This window comes from Aphis gossypii, chromosome 3 (genome assembly GCF_020184175.1).
Source record: "Aphis gossypii isolate Hap1 chromosome 3, ASM2018417v2, whole genome shotgun sequence".
Taxonomy (NCBI): Eukaryota; Metazoa; Arthropoda; class Insecta; order Hemiptera; family Aphididae; genus Aphis; species Aphis gossypii.
In genome coordinates, this window is record NC_065532.1 from 1,913,394 (window position 1) to 1,937,576 (window position 24,183).

Consider the following 24,183-nt stretch of genomic DNA (forward strand, 5'->3'; position numbering starts at 1 on the left):
CTACTATTTTAAAATTAATCATAATTTTCAAGACTAATAAATTAGTTGTCATAAAAAATAAAATAATAATAATAACCAATTATTAATACCTTTGATATAATAAGACTGTTTTATGTTTCTTATGTAACATTCTGAACCATATAATGACGCGTCTTTCTATAAGTAAATAAGAATTTTTCAATTAAAAACACAATTTACTTAGAAGTTTATTTTTACCGTTAAATTGATTGCGTATACGAAGCAATGATGTTGTTTGTAGTTTCCCGTTAATTGTATTAAATTGTGATCATTATAGATTAAATCGTTTAATGTTTTACACGTGCCGGGTAAAAAAGTTAATTGAACCACAAATTGCAAAGGTATCACTATAGAAGAAACAAGGACTATAAAACTTCGATAGAAATCTACTTTAAAGTTGATAAATTCTTCAAATTGAAACCTTTTTAAAGTAAATAATTTTATATCCAAAAACCTGAAAGTATTATAGTAAGTATTGCAAAAAAAACATTTTCGAACTAATTATTCTAATTATTTTTTTTTTATATAATCTATATAAATAATTACTCCCTAGAAAGTGACTACTGACTATTTAGCGAGTATAAAATTATGATTCAAGGCTCTTTTTTTTAAATAAACATATTTTTAAATCTTTGAATTACTTTATATACTAAAGATAATTGTTTATTTTATAATGTATTTGGAATATGTAAGGGCGTTTATAGTAATTTAAAGTTTTTTAGTAATTAATATTGATTTTTAAATATTTATAATTTATAAAAAACGTCTAAGTAGTATAATAAATCTAATATGACACCTAGGTATATTCGTATATTATATTTTTTTGTAAATAAACTATAAATAATTTAAAGTAAAATAGGAGGTTCTGGTTTAAAAAACAGAAATTTATCTTGCCACAAAAATTCGGAACTACGGTCATTAAAATATATATTTAAACACTACAAGAATTAAAACTTAATAATAAAATAAATACATTATTAAACTATGAAAAATGGGAGTGACTATGTTTGAAAAATCACCCTGTTCTGTACTTCATAAGGATATATATAATATGTACTTACTCAAATCATTCGATAAACCAATGCATTTATTATTTTTTTGGAGACATAATTATGTAATAAAACGTAAATTGTTTTTAATGCTCACAATTATCATACCTAATACCTATATTACGATAAGGCTCATTACGACACGCCAATTGTTATTACAAAAGTCGATAATACAAAATGAAGTATGAACGATATTATAATGTTTTTTTTTCCTTTTGTTTTGGTGCGTGTTTACCGAAAATGTATAGAAGATAGATCAGCGGCGGACGCTTTGTTGATCGGATGGAGGACGAGTGCGGTGACGGTGCTGGCTGAAGAAGAACGAACGGCGAAAGTTATCGTCGCCGTCGTCACGCGTGCTGCAGTGCAGCGTGCGCGGACATCAACGACACGAGTTGTGATGAAGCTTCGTTCACAGCCTTTGCCGGCGTTAACGACGGCATTCTTAATCGCGATCTTGTTGGATGCTGTTTTTGCCACCGTTTCCATCACACGGCATCATCGTGGAGACGTATTCGACGTGTCAGGTAAACAACTGCGTAACAAACAAATAACAAAAATGAACACTGATTAATATTATAATTCGTGTATTAGTTTGAAGATGTAGTACTACACTGTGTATAAGTGTCTATAAGGCTGGTTTTTTTTTTTATTAGCTTCTAAGTTCTAGTATACAACTATGATACCTCAACAATTACTCATTAATTAATATGCATAATAATACATAATACATTACAATATACAATTACATAATAAAGTCAGCATCCAATATAAAAGCAATTATATTGTAGTATTTTATTGTCTTGTTATTTAAAATAAATGTATTTAACTAAAATGTAAAGTATTTGATTGTACAATTTGGATCTTTCTATTTTTACTCATTAGAGATACGTGACTGATTAATAATACACCTAGTGGTACGCAAAAAAAAAGTTAGAGAACCGCTGCTGTTGAATATAAGACTGGTTAGTGGTTATGTGCCCGTGATCTGATAATTTCGATGAACATGAATTACAATAGATACTGAAAATAATATATTATTCAGTAACATAACATTTTTCTTATAATGACTATGGCTATTTGAAAGAAAACTTCAAACTTAAGTGTTGAATTTTTTAACCTTAGATACAAATATAACATTTTTTATGAATTCTCAACTACAAAATAACTTGCCAACTTTCGCAATTTTGACATATTTTGTAAAAATTTGAATGTTTTGAATTTTTTTTAACTACAATAAATACGATTTACAAAAAAAATCTTGTGCTTATTAATTTTTCAAGTTTTTTTGAGCACCCAAAATTTTTTATCGACATTTCAAAAAAAAAAAACTAAAAAAAAATCGAAAATTTCAGTTATCTATAAATAGCTCAAAAAAGTCAAAGTATTTGGACAATTTTACCTTGTATAGATAACGTTAATACAAACATTTAGTGACAATATTAAGTATTTACAGTGATTAATTTTTGAGTGACAACCATATAAAAATATCGATTTTTTTGAAAACTGTTGGAAAATTCTTATTTTTGACCTCTATAATGCACCAATTACTTAAAAATAATCATTTTGATATAGGAAACTACCCCCGAAGTTTGAAATTGAAGCATTATTTCGACAAGTTATGTTGTACACAGATATAAAAAAAACACATATCATTGTAAAATCAATACATTCATCACTTTCTTTAGAATCTAAAATGCAAAAATCATCAACATCCTAACTCTAATTATAAGTAAATATACATATATAATACAGTCACGAAACGGTACCGGAACATAGGAGTATATAATATTATAATAATATATGGAATACTATATTTTACTGATAAATATAGGTATATAGTATATCCGAATCAAGTAATATATAGTTTTTTTTATAGGCAATAAAATGCGTATAAATAAATGATAAAAACATTTAATTACTATATTATATGATACAAGTCTATTATAAATCTAGTTGAAATAATAAAATGAATCCGTTAGCTCACAAATAATCCTCATATTTTTTTTTTAATTTCTTTGCATTGCTTCTTTTATAGAGGGTCAGCAATGGCGGCTAACCTAATTATGATCGAGTCTTTCCTTCGATATGCTTTATATAGGTTGATAAAATAAAACTATTATGACAAAGATTTAGGGAGGGGTGTATATGTATATTAAACTATGATTGTAAACCATTTAATTATGTACCAATATATAAAACAATAAACTATTTTAAGTGTAGAGCATGATAATTGTTAGCTATAGAGAGATAATAGTCAAAATCTAATGAAACAAAGAACAAATATCAGTATATTAAGTTTTTTTTTTTGTTTTTTGTTAATAAAAAATTTTAAACAAAAAGGTTAGTTTTATAAATTGAAGTTTTATTATTTTTAGCTTACATGACATCGCGACCCCTAGGTTAAGAAACGCTGATGTATACCTACGTATAATATGTACCACTTTAGCTGCGGAATTGAATCGTAATAATAATAATAATAATATAACGGAGGAATGAGTCGTAAATCGTAATTCAAAAATGATCAAAATGTATGTGTATGTATATTGTATACAAACGACAACGGTTTTAGAACAACTTATAAAACGTATTATAAAATTACGGTCGTTAAAAATATCGAGGCGTGTTGCCCTCGTTCGCAGCACATAAACTTGACACAATAATAATCGGTTGAAAAACCCACAGTCCGTTGGCGACAACGACATGCCGACAAATCGATAAAGAAAAAAACTAAACTTAGGTATGTTATATTGTGGTGATCATCAAAGTGCGACCTCTTCGTGTATTACTCGTATATATTATGATAAGCATGTATGTGTAGAAGGTTAATGTATTTTTGCAAAGTTATTTTGATATATACAGATGACTAACATATCTACAACTTACTTCACAGCGGTAGCTCACAATAAATCATGATAACGACACTTGTTCGGATAATATTATTATATTAAATATTAGTGCAGCTATGCGTGTATAATGTATATAATATTATAAAATTTTTATTTAACTATTATTATTAGTTTTTACCGTACACAATATCTTATATAAGTCTGTCGATTTAGCGACAACCAATATTTTTGTACCCATTGATACAAAATATATACGACAATAATAAATATTTTAACTTGAAAAGAGTATAAGACATTACACTTAATAATACTATAATGCTTGTACTTTATAATAAACGGGTTCATAAAAAATATGTTAATGGTTTAGTTAAGAGTTTTTAATATTATAAGGATACTTTTTTTCTGAAAGATTCTACGCGAATTGCGTACCTATAATTTTTTGGCTAAAAACCAAATGTTGGGTATTATATTTTAATATGAATCAATAAACAAAAAAAAAACCCCTAGAGTAAATTGCTATAAAACTTAAAAAAAACTCAACTAAAAGTATATTTAATAATATAAAAAACCTAAAAAATATTAAGTCAATAAAATGATACAATACCAATATTAATTAACTATTAATAATTGATATCAAATATGCAATAATGTTATCAACTACCTGTATAAGTTTTTTTTTTAAACCAATTATTTGACAAATTGTTTACTTTGATGTTCCGTCATGTTGTATTTTCTGACCGATAACATAATAAATTATCCAAACCTATACGCTAGTCATAATATCAAGTTTTACAACATACCTGAAGGCTAAACTGATGTTAATAATTATTATAATATTATATGGACAGCAAATGGCACGTGACGGTATCAGTAAATTATTAAAACAGATTAATCTTAATAAAGAATGACAGTAATCCGCGATAATAATATAGTATTATGTTGAAAATCATAAATCATAAATTGAGTATTGTATTTCAATAGACAATGTAGTTGTTATAAGTTATTACTTATTAGTGACTTATTACTCATTTTTAGTGTTATTACTTATTATAGTCGAGTACAAATTGAGATGTATACAATCTGAAAACTGACAATATTCATATTATTTTTAACTACATACCTATGAGGCTATAAAATTCGAATTAACTTAAGAAGGTTTTTTCAATTTTAATAACAGCAGTGTTAAAATAATTATTTGTTCACTATAGCAAAAAAAAAAAAACAAGAATAAAAAAAGCGGGAATTCTTTATAAAATAAATGGGTGTAAAAATAAAAATAAAATATAATTATATCATACAACTATATTTGGAAGATGCCTGATACAGGTATGTTATCATAATGATAAACAAGGAAGCAATAACTATTAATACTACAAGTTTTCAAAGCGTAAAGTATAGTGTATTTTTCCCGACATTTAAAATATTTACAAGTTAGAGAAATTTAAAAAAACACCCACTTCATCCAATTTCCAACAGATGGAAATGTTATTTTCTGAAGCTCGGAGCATATTTAGATGAACTAAATACAAATTGTCCAGACTTAATTAAACACAAAAAATATCACATAAGTATTAATCTGATTTCTCATAATTTAAAATTTTAATTAGATTATAATTTTACACAGTGCTAGCTAAAAAGATAATTGGTATAAGGTAATACCACAAAATAAATTTCATCTATATCTTACGAACATTATAATTAATTAATATTTATTCAACAAAAATACTATGTAAGGATAGTCAATCAAGTGTATACTGTATAGGTAGGTATTAATTTCACAAAAAACGAGTATATTTTATCAGCAGTTATTAATTAATTTAATAAAAATTGATGAGATTTAGAATCTTATCAATCAGATGAGTTTGTAAAAAACATTTAAATTTATATTTCTCTAAAACCTCAATATACCTTTCTTCGAGAAATTCGCATTAGTGTTCGTTAAATGTATGTCCTATCCGTGTGTTATATAATAGCAACACAGTTATGATTCTAGGTATAAATGGTGAAAATAAATAAATATAAAGGAATAATTTATAAAAGAGCCATACCATAATTATTGCAGATGAATTTTGAAAGAAACTTTTTGGGGAACCATTTGAACATGCAATAAAATACCTATATATTATTCAAAGTGAAAATCTCACCGAAAATATTATTCCACAATTTAAATATTCAGTAAATATCAATAACCAAACAGTTATATTGATTTATATTAATTCATACACTTTTAAAAGTATAATACCAGTAGTAGTGATTTCCAAACTTACAAATTATAAGCAAAGTGGTTCAAGAATGAGTTTTAATTGATATTTGTTGACTATATTTCTATGTGTCTACTCTTACCCTCAACTTCTTCAATAACAACAATTTAACGGTTTCGAAAAGACGAACAATTTTTAACCAATTCTTTTCTACAGACGTGAAATGTTCGATGGAAACTTGTGTTGGAGTGAGTAGCGGTACGGCGTCGTTGGTCGACGGCATCGTATCGGTAGAACGCGATTACCCGTCATCGGTCGGCAGTAGAGGCTACAAACAATCGACCGGAACGTTTGCAGAATCGTCGAACAACGGTAATTGTAGGTGTCAATGCATACAACCCGTGCCTGTGTTCAGGGACGACTTACGGATATGCGTCGACGACCTGCAAGGTGAGTGCATTTTATGATTACTATAGCGTCCTACAGAGTTGCATTTCGTATTTTAGTTAACTTTTCGCGTCCGGGGCACATCGCAATTTCAAGATTTTCACTAATCAATATTATTAAACTAAAATTATATAAAAGAATTAAGAAGAATAATGAAAAGTACACTTTGATTACGCAACAATGGAAATTAATCTTAAACATACGTTTTTTTACTTTCAGCGCAAAAATTATTTTCCTATAGAATATTCACAACAAAAAATATAATTTTTTTATTTTTATAAAATCCTTGTTCTATTCAATCCTTTTTGAAAAACTGTAGATGAATCATACACATAATATATAATATGTCTATGAAATGAATACTTATTAATCATAACGATGTAACTATACATAGTAATATAGTATAAAATATGTCTATACTATAAACGTACATTTTCCTTCATGTGCGTACAATAATAGGTACCTACATCTATTGTATGACAACGGGCGACGGAAGACCTTATTGAACATTGCCGCAAAGTATTAGTTTTGTATACGAACATAAATAACAAATAATAATAATAAAGTAACATTTTATCTGGCAGTGGGCAAATAAACCGTGAAAAATTAAATCAGCCGTGTTATATACCTACATGTGTATAGAGAAATCCGATAAGAAACAATATGTATACGGAAAACGTAAAATATTTTAAAATATAACAACGATAACCTAGTAACACGGATTCGATGAATCTAATGTGGATCAATTACTGATTTGTAAACATATCGCAAGACAAAAAAAAAATGTTTGTGTTTAAACCGAGTAATTCATTTTTTGATAATCAAACACAATTTCAAAAAATTTCACTAACATTTTAAAAAAATAATATTAAAACATGACAAATAATGGAAGAATATTAAAACTTGAATATATAAGTACCTAGTAGTTTTATATCCCGAATTTATAATACCATATTTGTATTATAATATATACGATATACATATACTATAAATGTATAGATATAAGTAATTAAGTTATATCATAATACCTATGATTGCACAAACAATGCGAGTATATAAATCACCAATGCAGCATTTTCAATTAATTGTTGGCAAGTCACATCTCATTTAATATTATTTTAAACGATTTTCCGTTTAATATTTAACTACTCTTAAGTCTCCTAATTTCTTTCTAAGCTCGAACATTATTTCGTCAACTTACAACAAACAGAAAATTAAAATGCCATAATTTAAAAAATAGTTATAGTTTTAATTTATATAAGTTTAAATAATAGTATAAAATATATAAGTACTTATATTTTATAATTTGTACTTAGTACCAACGTATCTAAATTGTACCCATATTAACATCGAAAAATTGTATTTGTATTAAAATCTAAATTCGTGATATATATTTGGCATATAAAAACCAAAACCGTAACCAAATCTATGACGCTATATTGACCCATAATTTAAATGTATATTACTAACAATTATACGGTGTACATTCGTCACGCATTCCAAACAACAAGTCCTCATTTGTAATTTATCTAGAATTTATTTTGAATATTTTCCTAGTCAGAACGATATTTCTATTGGATTTATTTTGTTGGTTTTTTAAATTATAGTTTTGATTGTTTGCTTGTCAAGTTAGACACATGAATACATATTCGATATCATGAATGATACCTATTAATAATATACTGCATGAGATTTTTTTCATTTTATTAAATTATTCTTCACTGACGTTATTTAATAGTTTTTAAAATAAATACCAGACCACGCGTTTTCTTTATTAAATTATACAACTATTTTACTATTTTAATGTAAAACTACTAAGACAAAAAGTTTTATTATAGTCCTAATATGATGTTTTTTTCAAAAGCTACACATATACTCATTGTACTAAATACAATTGGTAATGTGCGCTATTATCTGAGATGTAATCGTCAAGATAGTATCCAAGAGATGTAAATTATAACTTTTAAAATATTTAAAGAAAAAAAATTGTACAACAGTTTACCATGTTGAATATTGATATTTGATATGCGTTAAGCTTTAAATATTTCTACAAATTGATCCCAATCAATATTTTTACAATAATATAAAAATCAAAACGAATTATCAATAAAAAAAAAAAACTATTTTTTTTTAAAACAATTTGACTATAATCAGTAAAAATCTTTAAAAAGGCTTTCGATTTTCTATCGCCATTATATCACATTTTATAAGTCGACAATAATTAAAGACTTAGAAGCAACAACCAGACATCTCCAATTTGCACAATTTTTCAGGAAATATGTCATCTCCGGAGATGTCTTATTGTTGCGCTGAACAAAAAACTAGACTAATCCATTTACACTATACTCTATATCACAAACGGATTTGTCCTAACCATAGAGATTTTTCCTATTGAATGACATAAAATACCGATTTTGTCCAAAAAATGGAGATGTTTCGATTATAAATAACAAAATCAAGAGTTTTCATAACGATGAAATATGTCACCTTCGAACGATGTCACACGACAGTTACTTTTGGAAACATTCTACAAGCTAACTAACGTCTTATTTGATAATAAAGCTATTAATTTTTGTTTTCTTATAACATCAAGTGATTTAGAGAAAAAACATTTATTAACGACGTAGTATATTATATTATAATACACATTTATATAAAGCCGCCGATTGTGAACGACTAACTGTAGAATATACATTTAATTTGGGTCGTAAAAATACGTTTATGCATTGCCTGTAATCCTACCTATTTTATTGGCTTGTTTATTATTATATACCTATATGGAGGCTGATGACCCGTTAATCAGAATTTTTACTTAAACCTAAACTATATATAGGAAACAACACGCACATATCATAACTCTTCGAGATTCCATTAATATACAAATTTTCCGCATCTTAAAATTGCAATTAAATAACCAATGGGCAATACTAGTTGAAGAAAAATGTATTGCAAAAAAATTACTTGTTATATTCGAATATATATTTATATTATTAAATTATTATACGCACAACTTGTATTTCGTCATTACCAGATGACGATAAAATCGTAAATTATATGATTTTTATATTAAAGGAAGTTATAGTTGGCAGTTAGTATATAGCTATAGGGTTCGTAAATAACATCTGAGTTTATTATTAGTGCATAAACTGATTAAAGATGTCTTTAAGATTTTTGTTTTAAATGTACTATTAATTATTGTTTAACTGTTCACAGAATGTTCGTTAGCTTCATTCGTGTCTGGCACAACGGTACAAAAGATACCTTATGTATTTTTACCACTACAAGGACAAATAGTATACCCCAGTGCTGAAATTAAAATTGCTGGTACGTATTTTATTTTGGATAATATAATATTAATTTTTATTTTAAAATAGGCGTATAAAAAACATAAAAATACAAGTTTTACAGCAAAATTCCTATAAATACATTAAATACATACCTAACCAACTAAATGTAACACGTTTATAAAAGGAATATAGAATTGATGATAATATTAAATACGCTGTATAATAAATTGCATAGAACTATTTCGGCTGATTATACTTATTTTTCGTCAGATATAATTATAAAGGTACATTTTTTATTGGGCCATTGGTTCATATTTACAAAATGTGCAGAGTTAACAGTTAACACTTAAAACTATAGATACGATAAACTAGCTAATACTTGGAGAATATCTCCTTCGCTTTTGTTTTTTCCGTATTACAAGTAAAATAAAATGTTCGCTCAATAATTAACGTTTAGCTTCCTTAGTTATATCATTTAAGAAATTCACCAATTATCAAACCTAAGGTACCATAATTATTGACTGTGATTTGCTGAAGGTGAATTTTTAAATTTTAATATTTTATACACTTATACAGCATAATTTAAAATTAAAATATCAAAAATATTCTTCAAATAACATACAGACAATTTTATTAATTTAAGGTTCGATAACAGTCTAACTCACATTAATATTAAAACCTAAATGTAACTTTTGAGTTTAAATTTCATATGTTACACACTGGCTCGACATCGGTTGATCGAAAAAACTCGGTTTTTAAATTATGATTATTTGAATTCTGTAATAAATATTTTATTGCGTGTAGTCTTTGAGTTTATAGAATATGGAACTATCTTTTAAACATTCGAAATGTATTAAATAAAAGTTGTACATGTGGCGTATTTTAGAATTAAAGAGTATTCTCGCTCGCACCATTGTATATTTTATTATTTAGCTATCTAGCTATTCAAAATATAATGAAGAAATGTTGTTCGCTAATGTTGCTAATAATAATATATATTATAAAGTTCAATTGAAAAGGACAATACAAATATCAAATATTTATCACTTTATCAGTTAAAAACACAATCATGATAAATAAAAATTATAAGTTTTTCTATTGATGTTAAAATACAAACGTGTTATACGTATGGAATGCACGTGTCAACCCTTAGGGTATAGATACTCATAAGCTGCATGTAGTTATAAATATTTACTTTGAAAGCGTTATAACTGAACTTATTCATCCGGATTCAAATTACCAAGTTAATTTCTGCACGTGGTATCTACTCGTTATTTTAGTATTTTACATATCCTCGCGGCATACATTTTATTTAATATCTACCATACTTAAATACAACCATCAAACGGTTATTTAATATTGACTATACATACAAATTCAAAGACATATATTATGTATTATTTTAGTTTAAAAAGATTATTACTAAAACCCATTTTAATTTGTAACTCACGACCAGTACTAGTTTGTACCACTAATGAAAACAAAACAACTTAGAATAGTTAAGCTGATTTATATCTTTAACTGGGATCAACAACAATTATTATTTATTATTCACTACCTAATAAAATTATTGCCATTTGTGAATTTTAGTTTAGAACATATGTAACAGGTGTCAATATTTCGTTTATCTTACTCAGAATCATTTTTATAAATTTTAACCATGTTTTTCACTCAGTAAACTTATAGAAGAACAAATCAATTACTTAACTATTTTGATTATCTGAACCTCTAAATAATATTTAATATAAAATATGCTAATAATATATTTGATTATTTTACCATTCTTCAACAATTTTTTTAAAGATTTGGATAATAAAATAAATGTGGATTAAAGCCATACATAAGGTTTTTGGTTTATACGATTATAAAATGTATATTAAATTATCAAATGTTTTTTTCTAATCAATCTTTTTTTTTTAATTACAAATAAGACGTCTATAACTCGCAAGACTAATTAAGTCAATGCAATATACGACTATAAGAAGTATTGTAAACATTAAACAGTAGAATATTATTAGAAAAATCATTAACTTATTTAATCATATTATAATATCGTATTATTTTACAGGTATGCAGTATCCTATTTGTGCTATTTCAAAAGCGACATACCTAACACGGGGAGGTTGGATAAATTTTAAAAACCAATCAGATTTCGAAATTCCTTTCCAAATACACCGCGAAAATGGACACATCATGTTATTAGTAAGTTGATTATTCATTAATAATTATTTCTATTATCAACAAACTCTATTTTATACATTTAAATTTTAAAGTTATAACATATCAATAAAAATAAATAAAAACTACTTAAATAAATTAAATTGAATGAACTGAATTGTTTAAAATTTCATTTCAACAGTTAAAATGTATAGCTTATTATAGTGTTATAATAATAATAAAAAATGTATAGTGTTATTTATTTATTTTAAACTACGGCAATATACGGGTTTAGAATGCATACAATGATATACACAATTATTATGTAAATAAATTAAATCTAGTAGGATATACCTGATTTTCTTCTTTTATTAATTGGTAGGTAAGATAAAGCAACAATAAACAATCATGTATGTATGAATGTTAGACCATTTGATCAATGGTTTTTACTTTTTAACTTGCTTAATAATAATTCAAAATTCAAAAATAGAAAAATAATTTCTAATTTATTTTTAAATAAAAATAACATCGTATTACCTATAATATTTTTTATAATTTATTATTAGATCTTTTAAAACTAAAATTGTTGAAGTTTAGACATTAAGAATTATTTGTATGTAACATAGGTACTAGCAAGTTGTACCTAACAATAATATTTATCAAAGAATATTTTACAAACAAATTATCTCAATTATATCCCGTTGTGTTAATGAGAAAATTATTCAAATATTTTTATAAACAACATTATTATTAAACTATTTTATTTTATTTACTATTTTTGTACCTTTTTCCAACGATTAATGCCGTGTAGATAAAAATATATTGAGGATACTAAATGTTAAAAAACAATATAGATTTCTTTAAAACTACTACAATATTAATTTATAAATTAGATAAGATTTCAAATATTCTTGGAGTAAAAACGTATTTAAAATTCGTTGATCATTTTAATGTAAAACGGAGGACATTTCTTGGATATATTGCTATTATTTTAAAATAAAATAATTTTGTAAAAAAGTAGAAATTAATAGTTTAGTATACCTATTTACTATTTCAACATACATAAAAATATATAACAATTATTTATAATATATAAAATATATTTTATAGTGGTTAGGCGATTTACAATCAAGGACCAACATCGAAGGGAGGCTAGTATTAATCGAAATGATTTGTAAAGAGACGTTATCACAAGATTATGATAGCAGTTTCCATCAAGCTATAACACCTTGTCTTTCGTTTAGAATAGCAGGAACTCCGAGTAATAAAACAATTTATTTAAAAAAAAAGTATTAAATGTATTTTAATAAATAATATTTTGATTTTCAATAGGTGTAAAGGAAGTTTTATTTTCAACTGACAATCGATCATCGGATATTGCTTCTAGTTCAGGATTAACAATAAGCGAACTAATAGCTGTAGCAATTTGTTCTATTTTATTAGGACTAATGTACGTAGCGTCTATTTTATTGTACTTGCATGTCCGTAAAGGGCGACCTAAGGGACGAAATGGAGACATAGAGGCGTTTAAAAATCCATTAATGTCAAATGGTATTACTGAAGAGGGTATAGTAAAAAACAACCCTCTACTACAACACAGTTACAATGATAACGAGGCTTTTGAGTCAGATGAAGACAGAAATTATACTATAAGTACGCAAGGAGAACCTTCTATGGATATGATAGAGAATAATAATATTAATGTAAGTAAAGCAATCAGAATTAAAATTAATGTTTCCAAATAAATAAATAAGAATTTATAAAGTATCTAATTAATGTCAATAATTTATATATTTATTACAGAGAAATTTAACAACAGCTATTGTACACCCTATTCAGTCGTTTAACTCCTGTATCGGCCATTCAATGTATTATTCAGATTCCAATTCTATAGAAAAACATCCAGAAGAGGACATTTCAATAGTAGAAACACTAGATAACAAAGAAGATCGACCAGATAATATTAGATCAATAGTGTGTGCTAATCCAAGGAAAAAACTTTATTTCAATCCTGACTATTTTGAACTTGAATTATTAATGGTAAAAATGATATTTTAATTAATTCAATAAGTTAAATAAAATATAAATAGTATACCTAATGATTAAATAAATAAATACATATTTTTAGGCTCCTCCACCGGCAGCGTTAGAATTTTTAGAAAAGATTCGTGAAGTGATACACGAAGCAAAAAGAAAAATAACAATGAAAAAATTCACACCAAATCTCGTTATGATTCTAGAAGATGCAAAAGAAGACACAAATGAATCATTAAGTTCTTGCAATAAATGCAAAACTCAATTTAAAATTAAATCAGACACAATACAAAAATGGTTGATGAATGTACCTATAGAAGTTACCAAGCCAAAGAAAAACCAAGCTCCTTGTATTCCCATAGAGTTCAAAACAAAAGATGACGAAAAGGATAGGATTGACTTGATATTAGAGGAAAGTGAAATAAAATCAAAAACTGACAAAGTAGAAAAAGAAGAAAAAGAAAAAGTATTAGAAGATGACGAAGAAGAAGACGTTGATGACGATGATGACGAGGAAGAGGGCATTAATATAGAGTGCGATAGTTTGGAAAGATCAATGAATTACAAACGGAAATGTGGATATCATACACCATCCGAATACGGATTTGTTAGACCAAACCTGAGTCCAGTTTTAAGTAATTCTGCATTACCAATGGAAGAAGAACTTACAATCAAAACTACATATACTTATGATACTATCACGAAAAAAGAAAGCTATTATGAACATATATCTGGTCCGGACTGTATACGAGAAAAACCCAAAAAAGAAATCTTACCTGATATACTAAATAGGTCATCCGAACGTTATAGTTTAGTAAGCGAAGTATATGTAAACGATAATTTTAAAACTAGCATGTCACCTAATAATTCACTAGATAAAAAGATTAAAAAAAATGGTCCAGGTCAAATAACTATTGAAGTTGAAGATTGTCCCGACAATCATCCATCAGATGATTCAGACAGTTTTGAACCAGATACGTTAGATAGAAACTGTACCAAAATAAAACCAAATTTGAAAACAGTATACTCTTCAGATTCATTAGAGCAATTCAATAGTCCCAAAATCATAAACAATAATGGATTTGGTAGTTTATTAGAGATATACGAAGCCAAAAATGTTATGGCTGATGTACAAAAGAGAAGAAATATGAACCAACTCGACTCTAAATATTTAAAACCAGATCCAAAACATTGTCGAAGGCAAAGGTGCCCATCGCCTTTATCTATACAAAAACCTCCAAAAAACGTTTGTGTCAGAAGCACTAGCAAACCCGGAGTCATGCAATCTGATTGCTCTAGCTCAAAATTTAACCGGCGAACCCACGATATCATGGCTGGTGCTTCTGACAAACAAGCAGTCAAAAGTTCGCCAATTGATCATAACAGATATGAAGACTCCGGGTATCTTAGTACTGAATCTAACGAATCTCTCAACAAAGTGGTGGCTACTAGTCTAGATACAGATGAATCTGGAGCAGAAAGCATAGACACAGATTTCAAATTTTTTAAAACACGTACAGACCGTAATTACTGTGATTGGTAATCAATAATCATAATTTATTTAAAGACATAGTTTTTTAAAATTTTTATCTATTTATTTTAATTTATTCTTAGTTAATATAACCACAGAATAGATTAATCTATTCTGTGATATAACTACCAAAAATTAGATTTAATTGTAAAATATGAAATTCGGAAAATTCATAGAACACTATGTTCAAAACACTTTCTTTATATTAATAATTCATAATTGATCAAAAATCAATATCAATATCACTATTAGTTAAATGTAACTTTATTAAATTGCTAAAAATAAATTTTTGAAAACAAACCATCTGATTAAGATATTTTTCTTTTAAACAACAACATGGTAAACATATACACGGTAATATTTTATAAAATTATAAGTACCTACTTATTAAATATGATAATGATTAAAATACTCTCTCTTTAGATAATCTTGAAATATTCGTAACTAACTTATTAACTTTAATACAATAATTGATTTTTAAATAAGACTACACATTGGAAATATTTTTTATATACCAATCTAAAAAAATGTCCAATAATGACAAAAATAATAAATATTATTGTGTCTTAATTAACTAGCAATACACTTGAATAAAGGTATTACATCATTTAAAATGTAACCTTAAATATAAAAATATGTGTTCAAAGTGTAACTAATGTACTATAGTAAATACAATGACTTATGATTATATAATATTATATACCTAAAAACTGTAAATAAAAAAATGTGAAAATATATTTTCATATGAGGCTGGATTGAGTGCAATTATAGATTAATTTAATTATCTATCATTAAGAGTTAATTGTTTAAATATAATATTATAAGCTTATATACAAATGAATATCAATTTATATTAAATAGAATCTTAACAGTTAACACACTATTTATTTTTTATCTCTGATCTTGTGCAAGCACAATATAGGTACCAATTTTAAGTTCGGCAAATCCAGTTTTCTACTATTAACTTTAATATTTGAGTGAATCAACTATTATTAAACATAAATTTAAGAACATTATCTGTGTTTATACATTGGTTTTTAAATGATATTTTAATTTTTCTACGACATATGAGCATGTAATATTATACATGTCTTGTGAGATTGGTATATCATGAAAACACATGTAATGTTCTTTATTTAAAGTTTAATAATAGGTCAATTCACTCTAAATAAAAACGTCGATTCTTTAATAATAAAGCTAACAACATAAGATTTATTCTATTGAATACAAATTTACTATTTTGCTCACGGGTCAGACAGAGAAAATAAATAGTAAACTGATATCCTATTAAAGTGTTTTATTATCATTAAATACTTCTTTTACGTGGATATATATTTAAATATAGACAATGATGATTGATACACTAAAATTTATATTATTTTCATTCAATACATTAAAAAAAAAAAAAAATCGAAACGAAAGAAATTTGATTGATATATTAAGAATAATTATAGTATTATCAAAATATTATCTAATTGCTTTTATTGTTCTATTATTTTATTTTTAAAATTTACATACTTGAGTCATGCAATCACTTTAAAGCTTAGTTTTAAAAAAATAAATATAATTTTATAATTATTTTTAGGTAATTAATTATCTTGGAAGTCCAATTAATATATTATTATAGATATTAAGCAAAATGACTGATGTATAATTGTAAGTTTTGTTTGTATATTATTTATTTAATCTAAACATAAATTATTATTTTTATCTACAATAAAAAATGTAAAAATAAATGAAAATGTAATAAAAATCTTTTATTTTATAATTTACTTTATTTGAGTTATAATGTTAATTATAGTATTTTCATGCAAATTTAAATTTTCGCATTTATAAAATTAAATGACCTAATTAAATTATTGTATTGAAATTATATATTTAATTTAAAATGTAATACTTTTATACAATGATGATAAATATGAATTTCCTGAAAAATTAGTTTAAATGTATTGTATATACATCAAAAATAATATAAAATTAGTTGTATTTTATTAGTATACCTATCAAATAACAATGAACTAAGTAAACACAGTTAGGTAAGTTAAATTAACAATTGAACATTAATTATGAAATATTTAATAAAATATAAATAATGATAAAATCATTATATTTTTATTGTTAAATTGTATTGTTAAATTTTATCATGTGTATTGTTGTGTTTAATTATTTATATTGTGAATAAATTGAGTTGATCTTTTACCTATACATTATATAATTGTTGAAATATTACTAGTTGCATATTTTTCTGTGACAAATAAAAATATTGATGGAAAACTTTTTGACATAGTTAGGATAGGTCAGCCTAATATTTTATATATGTAGTTCTGTTAAATTAGATAGCAATGGCAATTATTAAGTTAAAGATTTTAAAACATCCATTCAACATTAAAATGGATAGTAGATACATATTTATTACAAAAATCTACCAATTGCGTTCACTTTTTAATACAATAAATAAAGTTAATTAAGTATCTATTATTTAATCTAGTACTTACCAATTTACAACGAGTAATATTCCACTGATCTCTTGGTATTATTATTTGTTTATTTAAATATTTTTTAAATATTCTTCGGAGATCTCTTAAATCTAGTATAGCAGTATCCATATTATAATATGTTGGTACTTTAGTATCTAGATAATTAATAATAGTGTGTTCAGATAACATTGTAGTCAGTACTTGAATAAATGTTTTTGTAAGCCCCAATGAGCTGCAAAAAAAGTTTAATTAAAATTAAATATATTTTTTTTTGTACACATTATTATGTAATGAAATCAGAAACATACTCTGAATATACTTTAAGAATATACTCTAATGGCGATACTAAATCCAAATAGCATACAATTGTTCTTAACCATGATAAAGAACTGTGAACAAACCAATTATGTTTTATATTAAATTTAAAATTGTTTATCATCATATTTTTTAGATCTTCAAGACACATAGTATTCTTGATTTGATAACAAGAGATTAATTTAGTGCAACGTAAAGTCACTAAATCTTCAACTGTAACAAAATATAAATAACAAAGTATTAAATAAATGAGTCATCATCAATTTTCAAAAACTTCATAGAAGGAAAAAATTACATAGTTTTGATTTGTTGAGAGTGTTAAGATAATGATTATTGTATTTTATTTTTTAGTTAAATTCATGTTGATTGTGAATTTATTTAGCATAAATTTTATTTTATTAATAAATGTGTTTATTATTACACATACTATTTTATTTTCAATATATTTAGAATATTCTAATGGTTTCCAATTTCTACACAAGCACATAATGGTGGCCTATGATCGGTAATTCAATATTTATTTTGAATATTTTAAACCAGAAGACCACAGGCCTTTTAACCATAATACTTCTTATGAAATATTTATTTTTAAAATAGTAGGTACAGATAATTTTAGTTTTTTAAGGTAATTTTAAACATATACTTTTTTATATTATATCACAATTTAATACATTTAATGAATATTATGTTTTAAACAAACATTAATTATATATCTGTGATATACTAATTAATTACAAGTGAACTAAATTTATAGATTTTTAAAATGATCACACATATTTATAAATTTTAATTCATGTCCAAATCCGAAAACTCAAATAAAAAGTAATAAATTATATACCACAAAATGTCAAAATACATCAACATTATTTTAATATAAATTTAAAATTATATAGAATGTGATAGTAACAAAACATAATACAAAAGATCAATAATATTTTACACAACAAAATTAATTTTTATGAGAACTTAATATAATCTATTAGTAATTCAATAAATTTTTTCAAAAAATAACTATAACTATATATTATTATTATGTGTGAGTTATGGGGAAATTAATATTAATAAACTTTTGTTACTTAGAGCAATATTCTTAATCTGAATCAAGGAATATTAATATATCGTATAAAATTGATTTATATATAAATTTGAAGATATTTATATAGTCTATACACTAATAAACTTACCAAAAACTCCATTTTTAACAAATATATCAAATTCTTTATCCAAGAATAAGTTTGCAGTAACCATAATTTTATCAGAATTAATGTATTCAATCACTATAATAAAAAAAAAATAAAATAAATATACTAACTAATTTATTTATAATTCTAAGTATTCAAACTCACTACTTACTATTGTCATTTTTGTTATTTGTGTATATCATACCATTAATAAAATATGGAAGTGATTTAGTATTCCAATTATCAATAACAACTATAAAAAATTTTTTAAAAATATATTATATAAAAACCATACTAATATAAAACAATAATGATTACTTGTGATTATGGTTGAGCTTTCAGAATTCAAACTCACAGAACTTTTTTGAATACTTTTTGAAATACAAGTATTTTCATGACCACTATAAAAGTTAAACCCACTTTTATTTTTTTCAATAGCCCAACATTCATAGCGAAATTTTGACCATATTTGTTTACTGTCTTCTAATAGTATTATATTAAAATTTGATACAGATCTAAATAAACATAAGTAATTGAAATTATCTTTATATAATACAATGAATAAATTGCTATTATACTTTACAATTTTGAAATGTTTTGTAGAGTAAATCCGTATACAAGATTTTCATTAGATAATTTTAGCCAAGAGTTTTTAGTGACAACATTTGATAACAAATTAACATCAGAAATAGTATCATTTGATATTTGCATTACAGCACTAATGAAAGATGAAGTTTTTTGTGATAATCTATTTCTTTCTGTGTCATATAATGTTTTTAAATTCTATAAAATAAAAAATCAATTAAAAAACAAACAATAATAACAATAACTCTGCGGTTAGAATAGATTTTTTGATATATTTGAGTGATTTGTCCCATCACATAAGTGGTCTTTGTCTTATAACCATACAATACAGTAAATTTTTGTTTAGTATCACCAATTTAGTGTGATTAGCTTAAATATTAGAGTGAAATGATCTATTATCAAACTTAATGAAAAAACATTATCTATGTACTCACGTCAGTTTGTTAAGATTCTTTAAATTTTAAGTGAATTAAGAGCATTTATAGATACTGTTTTTACTTTTAAGTTTGATAATAGGTCATTTCATTCTAATATTTAAGCTAAAACGACAAAATTAGTTTGACTGAACGAAAAATTTGCTATACTCTACATTAATAAGATGAAACAACATATCTTGTTATCTTCTTAATTCTTTAAGCTATAATTAATTTGAATTGTACTCAGATATATAAAATATTTATTTTTACAAATAACCATACATTAATTCTATATAAAAATATACATTTTGTAACACTACAAGTTCAATTAAAAGTCACTCAGCTACTTCTTTTAAATTTTACAGAAGAAAAACAACATTTGGTAAAGATGTTTTCTGATTAATAAATTTACTTAAATGTTAAGTAGGTATAACTTTAAATTTAATCAATGTTAGCTATTTATAATATTTTTATGAATGCCTTTAAATTTAAAATTAATGATATTATATGTATAATACACAATTTACAATATAAGACATTACTTGTAATTTGTTTACACAAAATGTATATACGACAGAAGTTTCTTGATGTATACTACTAATTTGTTCCTTATTTTCAAAATTATCAACTGATTCAAAACCTTTGTCAGTTCTCATATAAAGTTGAGGTGTTCCTGAATTATTATGGTCATTGACAATCATTTCATATACATTGGAATAAGTTGTAATAATCTAATAATGATAGTAACAAAAAAAAAAAAAGATAATTTTAGTAATAAAATACAAATAATATAGGTCATACAAACATAAGTACATACCTAACTATCTATGTAAGTGTTTTAAATTGTTATACCTTAAGACTTGTTTCTTCTTTGACAATTACGACTTTATTGTCTCCATGTAAAATGTAATAAACTTCAACTTCAGGTTCATTATATACAATAAATGGTTCTAAATGTTTAACTTCAATCTCCACGTTACAATTTTTCATCAGACATCCTTTAAAAAAAGTGAGAAGTTTTTTGTCCGTTGTACAAATCACCGTGTCATTATAACATCCTGAAAACAACATTTAAAATTATAATTGTTATTAAAACTTTAATCAACCACTATAGCATTTCATTAACAAATACAATTTAATTTTAAACGACTATTATCTTACCCAATCCTTTTATAGCAGCTGTTGTTATGTCTTTATACGATTCTGGTATATTTAAAAATTGGGTCATTTTGAAGGGACAGATCAATTTATAAGTAATATTAATACTTAAATGACAAGAAATGATTTATGTATTATTTTTTTGAACTAATATTGATTATTTAAACAACAATAGGTGTTTGTTATTAAATTATAAACCTAAAAAATTATGAAAGAATAAGATTAGTAGGTGTACAAAATAAAAATTACCAACTCATTAAGGAAGATAATCGCTTAATAAATTGAATTAGACACTAGTAAAATGTATGCTATAAAAATATTTAACAATCATTGCCAGCCATTTTAAAAGAAACATAACTTATTATAATATAATTAAAATATATATTATATATAATATATATGTAATTATACATTGAATCACACAATAAATTAATCTATTCTTTCATACTAGCATTAATATTAGGTATTTTGTAATAAAAGCATGGTACAATCACAGAAAATTAACTTTTATGATTTATGTAATACAATAATATTAATTAAAAACATAATAAAAAATATTACTTACCTACTATTAAATTATTAGTAGCTATTCAAGTTTAAATATTTTAGTATCTTAAAATGTTATTGTAATTTATAAGTAGCATGAACTAAATAGTAAATACTAATTATGAAATAAATGGTATAGTATAAAATAATATAATATAGGTACTATACCTTGGTTCTTGACTTCTAATATTGTCATTCTTGATTTGTGAACAATGCAGACAAGTAGACAACTGACATGTTCAAATTTTAAATTTGATAAGAAAATACTGATCAGTGTACAGACCTTATACCATTAACCTGACTATCATTGACCGTAACCCAAAGTGATGTAGGTACCGCGTAATTTTTAAAATGTTTAGATTATGTTACCTACATTACAATATTTCCACTATATTATAGGTAATTAATTTTAAATCATACAATGGCTCTAATCCTATACTAAAATATACACTATACATAATAAATAATATATAATATAAATCATACCTAATATATATACTAGGTAGGACAGGTAGGTAATATAACATAGTAGGTACTAGCCAGTAGCCATTAGGTAACAATCTACATAATGTATACCTTGGTACATAATATCTAATCATAATAATAATAATAATAATATACTATATAAATTAACAGTATATATTATTTCTCTACTCTGTGAATCTGTGATTTAACTAATATGGGTTTTTACGTCTTATTTCACATAAACATAATTGTCCTGACTTAGAAGAAAAACTATTTATCATGGTGTAAATAACAATATTTAAAAAAGAAATTTTAATTTGCCAAATAAAGTGATGAACTATTTTTTTTATAAAATATACACAGTAAGTACTTGATTTTTAAGAAATAAAATTCAGAAAAAACCGTGATTTTAAGTTTTTTGGACACCAATAATAGTGCCTATCCGCTGCTAGTTATCACCAGTGCCGAATAAATCTGCAAGCAAATTAAGCACTGCTTATGGCACTCGAAAAAATTCGGCCCGTATTTTTTTAGATTTTGAACGAAGTGATGAATGTATTGATTTTACAGTGATGTGTGTTTTTTTTTGTGTTTGTGGCTATGATCACCATAACTTATCGAAATAATGCTTCACTTACAAACTTCGAGGGTGGTATCCGACGGCAAAGTGAATATCCTTGGTACATTATACAGGCCAAAAGTAAAAATTTTCCAACAATTTTTAAAAAAAAATCAGCAAAATTTGTATATGAAGCTAAGAGTTGAAAATTTAATACGAGATTTTCCATTAGTTTGGTTTACAATAATTTAAAAAAAAAAACTTGAACTTTGACCTATTAAAATTTTTTAATCTTAAGTTCAAATTTTACGAAATCTTATGTATAATATATACATATATTTTAGCATTCAATTATAATTCCAAAATATGTTCGATATGATTTTGACACATTTCTTTTTAATTTGTAGTTATCACCTTTTTTACTAGCCAATTAGGCCCGTCTAACCTATTTACTTAAGGCCCGCGAAACACTTAATCTGGCACTGGTTGTCACACATTTCAACATTTGATAATAGTATTTGTTTTTATTATTTAGAATAAAGGCTTCAGTAGACTGTAGACAGTACGTGTTTGACAGCCGATCGAACTAGACATATTATAGAGTATACATTGCTTAACACGTATACGTCTATAGTTTTCCGGTTGCAGTGTATATCAACTATCAACCAGCCTACATTACAGGTAATTATAATGACTTTTCATAGTAGAATCATCGTACATAAAATTGTGTATACACATCATACAATATGCCCACTCTTAAAAAAATAAATTACAACACTGATTTAGAAATGGGAAGGGAATAGTGTTAGACTGCTGACTAAAATCAAAAAACAAATAACCGCCAAATTAATATTATGATGATTGATGGTATGACACAGAATTATATTAATCAATTATATATGTTTTTA

The 24,183-nt window shown here is 25.0% G+C and overlaps 2 protein-coding genes across 4 annotated transcripts in view; one reads left to right on the top strand and one right to left on the bottom strand.

Annotated features, from left to right (window-relative positions):
- The window catches only part of LOC114121215 (uncharacterized), a 49,657-nt gene extending 33,754 nt beyond the window's left edge, over positions 1 to 15,903 (top strand). The window contains exons 3-10 of the mRNA XM_050204478.1: positions 1,316 to 1,594; positions 6,334 to 6,567; positions 9,778 to 9,888; positions 11,920 to 12,053; positions 13,119 to 13,269; positions 13,341 to 13,711; positions 13,812 to 14,048; positions 14,137 to 15,903. Of these exons, the coding sequence (XP_050060435.1) occupies positions 1,316 to 1,594; positions 6,334 to 6,567; positions 9,778 to 9,888; positions 11,920 to 12,053; positions 13,119 to 13,269; positions 13,341 to 13,711; positions 13,812 to 14,048; positions 14,137 to 15,585 (2,966 nt within the window). The 3' untranslated portion in view covers positions 15,586 to 15,903. The remainder of the gene's footprint in view (positions 1 to 1,315; positions 1,595 to 6,333; positions 6,568 to 9,777; positions 9,889 to 11,919; positions 12,054 to 13,118; positions 13,270 to 13,340; positions 13,712 to 13,811; positions 14,049 to 14,136) is intronic.
- LOC114121216 (uncharacterized) lies at positions 1,088 to 22,532 on the bottom strand. Of its 3 annotated transcripts, none has more exons than XM_050204480.1 (11): positions 22,420 to 22,532; positions 21,709 to 21,903; positions 21,400 to 21,605; positions 21,090 to 21,278; positions 20,130 to 20,329; positions 19,865 to 20,061; positions 19,719 to 19,799; positions 19,550 to 19,642; positions 18,359 to 18,578; positions 18,069 to 18,282; positions 1,088 to 1,602 (listed from the first exon to the last, which is right to left on the bottom strand). In XM_050204480.1, the coding sequence occupies exons 2-11, from the start codon at positions 21,773 to 21,775 to the stop codon at positions 1,591 to 1,593; spliced, it is 1,479 nt and encodes a 492-aa protein (XP_050060437.1). In that variant the 5' UTR covers positions 21,776 to 21,903; positions 22,420 to 22,532; the 3' UTR covers positions 1,088 to 1,590. The 3 variants fall into 3 exon arrangements, with proteins under 3 accessions (XP_050060437.1, XP_050060438.1, XP_050060439.1); XM_050204481.1 differs by lacking the exon at positions 22,420 to 22,532 and adding an exon at positions 22,275 to 22,413; XM_050204482.1 differs by lacking the exons at positions 21,709 to 21,903; positions 22,420 to 22,532 and adding an exon at positions 22,275 to 22,413.
- Between the last annotated feature and the right edge of the window lie 1,651 nt (positions 22,533 to 24,183).

Excerpts from the sequence above, each read along its gene's own strand:
- LOC114121216 (XM_050204480.1), bottom strand. The coding sequence starts at position 21,775 with ATGACCCAATTTTTAAATATACCAGAATCGTATAAAGACATAACAACA. Across the intron at positions 20,330-21,089 it reads TTTGTGTAAACAAATTACAA|AATTTAAAAACATTATATGA; the intron begins GTAATGTCTTAT and ends TTTATTTTATAG. Across the intron at positions 18,579-19,549 it reads TGTTAAAAATGGAGTTTTTG|TTGAAGATTTAGTGACTTTA; the intron begins GTAAGTTTATTA and ends ATTTTGTTACAG.